This window comes from Lactuca virosa, chromosome 3 (assembly GCF_052849685.1).
Source record: "Lactuca virosa cultivar CGN04683 chromosome 3, Lactuca_virosa_CGN04683_v6, whole genome shotgun sequence".
Lineage (NCBI taxonomy): Eukaryota > Viridiplantae > Streptophyta > Magnoliopsida > Asterales > Asteraceae > Lactuca > Lactuca virosa.
Window position 1 is genome coordinate 328,708,551 of NC_136428.1, and position 11,431 is coordinate 328,719,981.

Consider the following 11,431-nt stretch of genomic DNA (forward strand, 5'->3'; position numbering starts at 1 on the left):
TAAAATGAATTGATCAAAAGAAGTATAAGGGATTAGGATTAAATTTGAATTATTTAAATTAATTGTTTAATTGGTAAATAATTGTTTAATCTATGAAATTAAAGTTATTTAGTTAACTGTTTCGTTGGTAAATAATATGATATAAATTTATTTAATTAATTGTTTAATTAAGATAAAAGATTAAATCATTATTTAGTTTAAAATTAATTATTATTAATTGTTTAATTCGAAAGATTAATTTTAAACCCTAGTATTTTGAAAAGTTTAAAATACATCTTATACGATATATATATATATATATATATATATATATATATATATATATATATATAAGATAAGTCAGTCAAATCACTAGTAAGCCTCATTCACGAAATCATACTCTAAGGGGGGGGGGGGTATAAGAAAGCGGCCTATAAAATGACCGTTGAATGGGTGTCCACTCTCACCCACCGCTCCCTTGTATGGTGGAGGGTCGTAGCGGAACGGATTTGATAGGACATGACCTCTTAAAAGTATGATAATATAAAGTAACTAAACATTTTATAAATCTCACTCTAGTTACCTTAGGAAAAATGTGAAATTGTATGCTATTCCATGGAAACGCACATTGTTTCCTTATGAGTCGTTATTGGAGCGTGTGTGGTTAACCGACACACTAATTTGGGACTATAAAGGTGAAATAGTGAGACAACTCATGTTTATGATTGTTGATGAAGCGTTCGTGGTTAACCGGCACATCAATACGAGATCTTAATTGTGATCCTTGACATCCCAGTCACAATTGGTAAGAGCAAAATCGAGATTAAACATGACATTGATAAAATTCAATGAATCTCAAAAGATTTAGGAGTTTCATGTGATAGAAATTGGTCAGGTGACTTTACCTACCTAAAATACATTCGAATTTGATTATGGCATCCCTCTTCAAAGTTCGTATAAAAAATATGGATCCTAGCCTTAATTTAATTATGGGTTAATAATTAAGGATTAAAATCAACTAACTTGAATTCTCTCTTCTCCCAATATTAGATGTCAAATCAAGATAATAATGTCTTCCTCGCTCTTATGGAAATGGTTTTCCTTAATCTTGTGGAGATGATCTTCCACTTTCAAGCCAAGGTGAAAATGTATTCCCTTCCTTAGGAAATGGTGGAACTAGACATCGTCTCTCTTCAACTCTTCCACCTCTTCCTCCTCCTGTGACTTTCCTAACGTCACGAGTTGAAAGATATGAAATAACTCAAGCCCTTTTGGCATGTAAACATGAAGATGTAAATTATGTGTGTGTGCACGTTCTGAAAATGAAGTCGTACATTGACAAGTTGGATATGATGGGTGTCGTATTTCCAAGGGAGCAGGCCATTGATTTGGTTCTTATCACGCTTCCTAAGTCGTATGTTCAGTTTATTGAGAACTTTCATATGAGGAATCTCGATGTGACCCTAATAGATCTGACCCAAATGTTGGTGGTTATTGAGGCAGAAATGCTTAAGAACACATCTAAAGTAGAGATGCTTATAGGGTCTGATTCCAAGGTTTCCATGGACATTGGCAATGGTGACATTGGTGATCCAGACAAGATTTCTCTTCCCAATGGAAAGGGGTCGTCTAAGATCAAACCTATTTGATCGTATGGTTAAGAGAAAGGCTTGTTCTAGGATCGTTCCATGTGTTAAACCCAAAGAGCCCATTTGTTTCTATTGCCAATTGAAGGGACACTGGTTGTGAAGCTGCCCAAAGTACTGTCATGAATTGATTGTAGATTGTCGATTGAGGTTAAGACATTACAATTGGAATTGATACAATATTCATGAGTACTTTGAAAAAAGAGATTTTAAGTATTGGATAAACCCAGGCTTAGAGATTACTTCATGGATCTTGTCATGAGTAATTCTAAGTCGATAATATCTTCTATTCTTAAACAGAGATATATAGTTCATAGATTACAGATCAGTTGTGCATTAGTTTACTCAAACGCATCTCCTAATTGGGTGTTATAAAGGGTTATTCCATGTGTCATTTGATGTGTGAATTGTATGACTATATAGTCAAAGTAATTTGTTCCTTTTTCCCTAACAGGAAAAGCGATATCATTGGGCCCCTTGATGATTTGATGTTGACTATATAGTGTTGGGATTAGCCAGGACTAATTGATGTGTTCAATTTGAAGTCCAATCAATTCTTTACAAATCGGGAAACCGGGAAACATAATTTTGGACAATGAGATTGATTCTGATCCATGTCACGTGTCCATACGATATCTTGAAGAACGAATGAATAGCTGATCACTTATCTTAGGGCCAAAAGCTGATTTGAATCAGAGTTCGACAGTGGCTTTGAAAAGCACTATTTGTTGTTTATTTCAAGGTCTATACTTGCAATTGTATTTACAGACTTATCAAAGTGTGAGACTATTGAATTAAGGTATCTAAGCCAATAACTAAATTGGTATATTCTTGAATTAGAAGCAAAGTCATTTTTGGGTTACCCTCAAAACTAGTAACTAATTAAAATGACAGTTGGAGATAGAGGATAATTTGTTAGTTTATTATATGAATAATAAACTAATTGGAAATTGAAATATATGATTTATTAATATATTATATGATTAATATATTAATTGAAATAGTTATGATTAATTGATTAATTAGAATTGATTTGGATTTAATTCTAAGATTAATTAGAATTAATCATTCAAATGACTCTTTGGTTTCCATGAGAGTTTCCTTAAGCAAGCTTAAATAGGACACCATGGATGTCATATTTTCCACACACCTTTACTTGCTTTCATAGAGTCGAATTCATGCTCTAGTCTCCTTTCTCCTCAAGTCTTCTTGTTACTAGAGTTTTGGGTACAAGTCATTAGAGGCATCCATTCCTTTGGTGCTAGCTTTCCAAGATCTAGAAGAAGGATTCTACTTTGATTATTTAAAATAATAATCCAAAGGTATGTAACCCTAATTTTATGTATGAATTTCGATTTCATAGCCTCTCTGTTAGGGTTTTCGTGATATTCATAGTTAGTTGCTATCAATAGAGAAAACATAGATTCTTTCAACTTAAGGGTTTAAGTGCTTTTCCGCCACATGTAATTTTTGTTTATAACCTAGAAACCCCATCAAAAACATGGTCGTACGCAACCAGAAAATAAGATAGACAGTTGAATGCTTATTCCAACTCGAAGGCAATAAATCAAAAAAGAACCATGCCATAAATCTAGATCAAGTGTTCTCAGGATATCTTACTTAGTCCACATACACCCCTCACGACAATATTTAATGAACTGCCGTGCACATTCCCCAGGAGAACACACAACGCGCCTTAGGTCGAATGTGTACCTTCTTCATCACAACCTTACCCAAAGGGTGAAATACACTCGTATCCAACTAATGGACGAACCTCAACTGCTAACAAAAACATTCTCCTAAACATTTGAAACAAGATCCAAAGCCTTAAATAAAACTGAACAGATATCCATCAATGCGCAACTAACCCAATAAAACTCTCAAATCCATAGCAAAATTCCACAATAACCCAAAATGTTGTCAGAACCTTGATCGGATCAACCCAAATACCAACCCTGCCGATACGACATGCCAAAACTGGACTCTGCGTAGACCCAAGGTCACACTTGAAAAATCGAACAATGTTGTCGAAATATCCGAACTTTCACTATCCCAAGACAACCGCCAAACCCAAGCTTCCTAGAAACAAAAATCCCATAACCAGACAACCAAGGGTACACACCCAGAAACCTAGACATACAACTGACAAAACTTTGATAAAGGGTCGACGCACCAATTGCACCTTCAACTATTACTCCTCGAAACCCTCAAACAACCCCCAAATGTTGAGTAGGAATGGAATGGCCAATCGATCGAAATGAACCGACAAACTAAACCCAAAGATCTCATATATTGTTGAATGAATCCCATACGTAAATACACATACTAAACTTTGAAGTTGATCAACATATCAACCACTGCGCATCTTGAACAAAGATAACCGACCGATACCACGCGCTAACCATGCTCTCTATATTCAATACACAACCTGAGCGACTCAAACACTCCTCTATTAAGATCCCCTTGGCGCTTCCAAAAAGGAACTACCGACAACAACGAGCTCCTTAGCAAACAACTTTCTGCTATGAAGACAACACATGTGTCCCTAAAGACATAATCCTTACGACAACTTGCTACACCATGTGACCAATCCTTGAATTCTCCATGACCATGAAAAATACTATTTCATTAAAAAACTTCAGGTATCTGCTAGACATGTTATAGTTACCCAACAGGAGCAGATACCTGGTCTAGCGGGTGAAAGTTCCAAAAAAAATAATAACCAGAATCAGTTTCAAATTTTAGGAACCAGAGCGGGAACCGGTCATATTGGTTCACGTTCTAGAACAGCCGGTTCCTATGCGGTTCTAGTTTCGATGCTCACCCCTAGTAAGGTGTTGTTTGTTTGCAATTTAATGGAATGAATTATATAAGAACCTTATTCATTAAATCGTATCTACATGAGTTAATGACTGTCCTTCTAAAAAATATGAGTGAATCACTAAACTTTTTGATGTATATCAAATAATGCGTTTAAACATCTTGATGTAAAATGGATCACCTTGTGTTCCTTCAATCATGATTCGAGGTGGTCAAACTTTATGTTTGGTTTCAGATACTTGTCTTTATCGTCACTGTAACTATAACAGGAAAGTGAACATGGTTGTCTTCAAGTCCAAAAAACTGTTACTTCTCATATATTTAATTGTGGGATAATGTATAAAAGTCCAAAAAATATTGGGGAAAATAAGAAAAACATAGTTAATCAGTGAAAGAATGTTGTATGGCAGATTGTCTAAAAGTGATGCCGAGGGCAACGGGGTTGTTAAATATTTGGTAATCTGGATACAATCAATTGCTTCATCTTTCTAAAGGTGAATGCCTACACTGATTTATTGTTTCATCTTGCTAATTGATTGCTGAATTTTTATAATTGACACTTTATTCATTTAAACTTGGTTCCAACACCAAAACAATCTAATATTAATCAACGTGGTATATCTTATTGTGAGTGCGCACTAAAACTCAAAGACAAAGTAGTCTAATTAGCCAACGGGTGTTACTGCAATCCACAAAACATAATATATCTCTGATATCTATTACAAACATAAAACGTTCAATAGCATGTTAGATCAGCTATTCAAGTAATCAAGTACCCTTTATTAAACCAAGTATATGTTGAGTTTGACTAAAAGTTGATCATACTAAAATTTCTCAAAACCTTAAAGAAGTAACAAAACTGAAACCCCCAATCACTTACTTAGACCACTTTGCCAGGTAAAACAGGTATCTTTAGTGCAAACTTTAACTTAATTAAAAAAATTGACTTCAAATTGTGCAAATAAAAAGGAAAAGAGAAGTGCAATTGGATTTACAGTCAAGAACATGTCATAATAATGGATAAAACCACACCTTTAAGAAACCCAAATGCCATTTAAACCGTAAAACAAGGAATGTCCGGTTCTTCCTTTGGCACAAGCTTACCAATCAGCTTAAGTAAAGAAGCATCTAAAGATCTAGCTTTTATATGATCAAGTAATAGCGATACAGTTGTAGCATCAACTGAGAAACCTTTCCCTTCCATTTCCAGTAAAAGCATCTCTACGGTATCATCTTGTTGGTTCTTTAGAAATCCTTGGAGAAGAACGCGGTAAGTCACATCATTTGGTGAGCAGCCTCTCTTTTCCATTTCAAGAAACAATTCTTTTGCTTCCCCCCTCACACCTTCCCGACAAAAACCACCAATCATTGTATTATATGTCCAAATATCAGGTGGTAGACTTTTCACAGTTAGTTCATTGAAAAGATTCCTTGCAATATCGAACTTCCTGCTTTTACTTGCACCATCAATGAGTATATTGTACACAATAATATTTGAATTTAGCTTGTTATCACCTATTAAATAGAATAAAGAGAGTGCTTTCTCCACTTGATTGTTGTTGCATAGACCCTCCAAAATTATTCTGTAAGTGCATTCATCTGGAATCAGGTTGTGTGCTCGCATATCATTATAAACTCTATGCGCATCTTTACATCGTCCAACTCGAAACAATCCCTGTAGCATGGTACTGTAAGTGATCACATCGGGTTTAATACCTTCTTTAGTTATTTCATGAAACAAATGCATGGCCTCTTCTACCTTCAGTTTCTTGCAATACCCATTCACTAAACTATTATAAGTAACAATATCAGGAACCACACCTCGAAATTCCATTGAATCAACAACTTCCCTTGCTTTGCTCATTTCTCCTCGCAAACAATACCCATCAATAAGTGAATTGTATGTAACTATATCGGGATCCTTGCCTTTTTGGATCATTAAGTTGAAGACACCTTTTGCATCTTCAACATTACCTTCTTTGCAAAGTGCATCCACTAGTATATTAAAAGTATGAACATCTGGGGAAATCCTTTGTTGTTCCATTTCTTTGAGCATTTTATAAACCTCCTCCCAATGACATAAGTTACAGAGGCCATGAATCAGAGAGGTGTAAGTGACAACATCAGGTAGAATGCCTTTTTGGAAAACCATTTCTTTGTAGAGCTTTAAAGCATCATTTACCATTTTGTCCTTACAAAGACTATCAATGATGGTGTTATATGTGACCACATTAGGTTTACAACCCTTTTCATCCATTAGTTTAAGCAAAGCAATGGCTGTATCATTAATGCCAAATTTGCAAAGCCCTTTGATCATAGTGTTGTACATAACTGCATTAGGTTCACAAAGTTTCTCTTTAATCAGTTTCTTGAATAACTTTTCTGCTTCGAAAATCCTATCTTCTAAGATGAGTCCATTTAAGAGTGTACTAAAGGTGCAAACATCAGGTAAAATAGCACGTTTGAAGCCATAGCCAAGGACTACAAATCCTTCACTGGTGTGGTGCATTTGGCAACAACACTTTATCACAACGTTAATAGTGTACACATCAATAGGTACATGAATGGCATTCATTTGTTTAAAAAGCTCAATTGAACTAGAAAAGTGTTTCATATTAGTAACAGCTTGCAACAACTGGGTGAATTTAACGACTGATGGCAGAGGTTTTCTCTGTGTCATTTCATCGAACAGTTTGTGGACATCGTCAGGGTTAGTAATCTTTTCAGACATAGATCGAGAATGATTAAAAACTGTTTGATAATTGAAAGAATAAGTTGAATCAAACGGTGCTAAAATCGTTTTGGGGGGAGAGAATCCGGTAAATAATTCTACAAATGATGAAGGATTTCTGAAAGAAATAAGGGAAGAACGAGCAGTACCTTTCAATTTGTAAAGGAGATGGGAGATGACGAAAGATGAAACGATCGTCATAACCACCGTTTCGCTTAACTACGAATCAATAAAACACTATTTTCAATTTACTCACACGGATTTGGTATTAGCATTTTCGCATTTACAGGTTATTTTATTTTTATCTTTATTTTACGACTAGGGTTTCAATGTTTTATAAGTCAGTTTTTAAGGTGAACACGATCGGTTTATGGGTTCGACCCTAGGTCAATCCAATTTCAAGAATAATTATGTTTTTTCTTATTTTCTTGTACACAATCAAGTTCAAACGTGAAAAAAAAAAAAAAAAAAAAGACTAAACTGCACAAATGGTTCATGTGGTTTGCTCAAAATTGCCACTTTGGTCCAAAAAAATTTGCACTAGCACCACAGGTCCAAAGTTTTTATTTTGTTGCGAGTTTGGTCCAATTTGCTTTGAATTTTTTCATAATGACGATTTTGCCCTTACTTTTTCTTTTTTAGTTTTTTATTTGTTTAAATACTTTTTTGTTTAAAAGAAAAAGAAATTTTTTTTGTCTTTGCTATTTTACTTTAATAAATTTTTTATAAAGAAAAAAATAAATAAAATATACAATCTGTCTCTCTCTCTCTCTCTCCTTAATCTCCATTGCCCGTCACCACTAACTGGACACCATACCCCTGATTTGTACCAGATCTTCATTGGAGATGAAGGAATCAGAGATGATCGTGATGAAGGCCACCACCCACAACAATTCTTTTAAGATAATTTCCTTCTTCAAGTTTCTCTTTGTGAAACGGAAAATCCCATAGTTCCTTCCGCCAACAAGAGTTGAAGAAGAAGCAGTTTCTTTAAATGTTTGGAATTCAAGTTTTGGTTGGTCATAAATCTCTCTTTCCCCCACACAAGAAGCCACGATAGGTCTCTTCTTTCTTTTTGTTGAACTGCAGAGAACAATTCATGGAATAAGGGGTCAAAAGGGGTCATCGATTAATCAGCCCCATAAAACAAAATCGAATACAGGAGAACAAAAACATATAAGAGATTTGCCATGGTCTTTAGATTTCTAGATTAGAGCCACATATTGCTCTTCTTCCTTCAAAAGAAGTTAGCCAAGCCCCTCAAAATGTATTTCATATATTTTATTAAAAAATCATCATCTTACTGAACTAGAAAAAGAAAATAGGTTTAACACCAAACCAAAAATCAAACACGAATTGATCTTTAGATCCAAAACAGAAGAAGAAAACCATGTGATTCCTAATTCATGTATCGATCCAGAAGGGGTAACAAGATAAAGAAAATAGGACGTACTAGATCAGAGAAGGAGCAGTAGCCGGTACTGTCGATCGGAGGTCTGGAGCAGATATCGGAGATCAAAGAAGGGGTGCCAATATTGAGATGGTTACCAAAGAAGCGAGCAGTAGCCGGTACTGTCAATCGGAGGTCTGGAGCAGAGATCAAAGATCGGAGAAGGGGCGCCGATATTGAGATGGTTACCAGAGAGAGAGAGAGAGAGAGAGAGAGAGAGAGAGAGTTGGGGGTGGGGTTTGGTGGGTTATTAGCTGTATATTTATTTTTATTTTTATTTTCTTTTTTTCTAATCTGAAAATCAAAAAACCAAATAAGAAAAAAAGAAAATCATATTAATAGGGGCAAATCCGTCATTTTGAAAAAATACATAATAGATTGGACCAAAAACGCAAAAAATTGAAAGTTTTGGACCTCTGGTGCTAGTCCAAACTTTTTTGGACCAAAGTGACAATTTTAAGCAAACCACAGGGACCATTTGTGCAGTTTAGTAAATAAACATAAAAACAACTTCAAACATTAAAAATAAACAGAAAAACAAGTTATTGATCACTTCAAATATATTTAAAAAATATATAACTATAAGTGTTATATCAATCCATATATATATATATATATATATATATATATATATATATATATATATATATATATATATATATATATATATATATAAAATAAAACATAATATCAAAATAAATATAATTTTAGATGAATACATACATGAAAAAGTTTCATAAAATTTTAGATGAATACAAATACATCAAAAAGTTTTATAACATTTACCATGTGTTTTATTCAATTTAAGATAAATATAAATAGATGTAAAATGATCATCAAAGTTTGTTATGAAAAATGTTTCATTTCTGTATGTTTTTTTATTCAATTTAACCGGATCAATTGTTTTTTTATTTTTTGTAAAAATTGTTCGATTCGTTCCGGTCCAAAAATAAGCATAAATCGGTGCTAGTAAACGACTCCCCTTCCCATTCCCGGTTCAACCAATTCAAAATGGATTTTAAAACACTGGTTTACATCCGACATTGCCGAAAACTTTAGCTTAGTTTTAAACAATGTTTTAAAAATTGGTTTTTTAGTTGAACTAATATGGCTATCAGTTTAAATTTTTCTTAGCCCTACTTTTACACCAAAAGAAGATATGGGTGACAAAGTTATCAAATAGAACTATCGTCCTCGAAAAAGAAGCAAAAATCTGAAAATTTATGTAACTCCAAATGTGCCACCAAAGCGAATAAAAAACGCCCTCCAACCAACGTTTTATCAACCCTGAGCACCGTATAAAAGAAAACTAAAGCTGCCAATCTTCAAAAGAAGTAAACATACAATTATCCAAACCCCACCATTTATTGATTTAAGGACCTGTACATAAAGATCCATAGCCAAACGATAGGAAAACAGATCATTCATGTTTACAAAAAGAGAATCACAAGTAGCGCAAATCAAAGACGGGACATCCAAACCTCTGGAATGAAGATTTTGACGAGTCAGGAGCTTGTCAAGCTCCAATCGCCACGTGAAAACATTAACTTTTATGGGCACCAATTTACTCCACTTAGTTTCAAAAGAGGTAGAAGGAAGAGTCTTTTCATCAATGAAGGATCTGACCGACTCCACCGTGAAGTCCCCTACTCATGACTCCACCCTGAAGTCCCCTACTCCTGAAAGAGACCAAAACCACATGTCACAGGCAGACAACAAAGAAACGGAATCCAACAACTGGGAAAAAGCCTCCCATTGAAGGGATTTGGCACCCCCTCTAGGAGATCTACGAAAAAAGGAAGAGAAGGATCTTTGCTCTATTTTAGTTTGAGCCGTCACCTGTTTATCCATCTCAAGATTAAAAAGCCTCGGGAATTGACTTTTAAGAGAAGAACCTCCAACCCAAATGTCTTCCTAAAAAGAAATAAAAGACCCATTTCCAATCTTCTTAGTACAAAAAGACATCAGATCTGTCACCTGTTTATCCATCTCAAGATTAAAAAGCCTCGGGAATTGACTTTTAAGAGAAGAACCTCCAACCCAAATGTCTTCCCAAAAAGAAATAAAAGACCCATTTCCAATCTTCTTAGTACAAAAAGACATCAGATCCAAGCCTTTTTCCTTCAAAATGATTGACTGCTTTCAAAATATCTAGCCAAATTGAAGGCCTTCCCGTAGGTAACCGATGACCGATAAACGCTTTTTCTCCATGAATACATTTAACCACTTTCACCCAAAGAAAATATGGATTATGCAAATATCGCCAAATCCTCTTAAAAAGAAGAGCTCTAGTCAAAGAGAAGAGACTACTAACCCCCAAACCTCCGTGTTTTTTGTGAGCTAAAACTTTTTTCCAAGCAATCCAACTCATTTTTTCTCATCCATATCAGCACCAATGAAAAACTTTTTATGCATGGCCTCCAACGAACTCAAAATACCAATTGGCGCCTTAACCGGTTTGACAGCCTGGTCAACACGGTTTCTACAACTTTCTAGTTTTTCTAAATTTTCATGCACATAAACAAGTTTAAACATTGAAAAAAAAACATAAAAACAATTTTAAACGTTAAAAATATACAGAAAAACAAGTTGTAGATCACTGATAATACATTAAGAAAATATATAACCATAAGTTTTTCATCAATCCACATACATCAAAAAGAAAATCTTTGTAACTCTTATAAAGGAGGTCATTTAGATGCGTCTATCTTGAACCATATTGATTTGAAACTCCTATTTTTTTCATCTTATGCTAATTAACTATTTAATTAATTAAAATATTTTGCCTATATAAGATGATTATTT

The 11,431-nt window shown here is 34.4% G+C and overlaps 1 protein-coding gene across 1 annotated transcript; it reads right to left on the bottom strand.

The window, feature by feature from the left end:
- Positions 1-5,432: 5,432 nt before the first annotated feature.
- LOC145167404 (uncharacterized) lies at positions 5,433-7,417 on the bottom strand. Its single transcript, XM_079086606.1, has one exon. The coding sequence runs from the start codon at positions 7,375-7,377 to the stop codon at positions 5,500-5,502; it is 1,878 nt and encodes a 625-aa protein (XP_078942732.1). The 5' UTR covers positions 7,378-7,417; the 3' UTR covers positions 5,433-5,499.
- Positions 7,418-11,431: the final 4,014 nt, after the last annotated feature.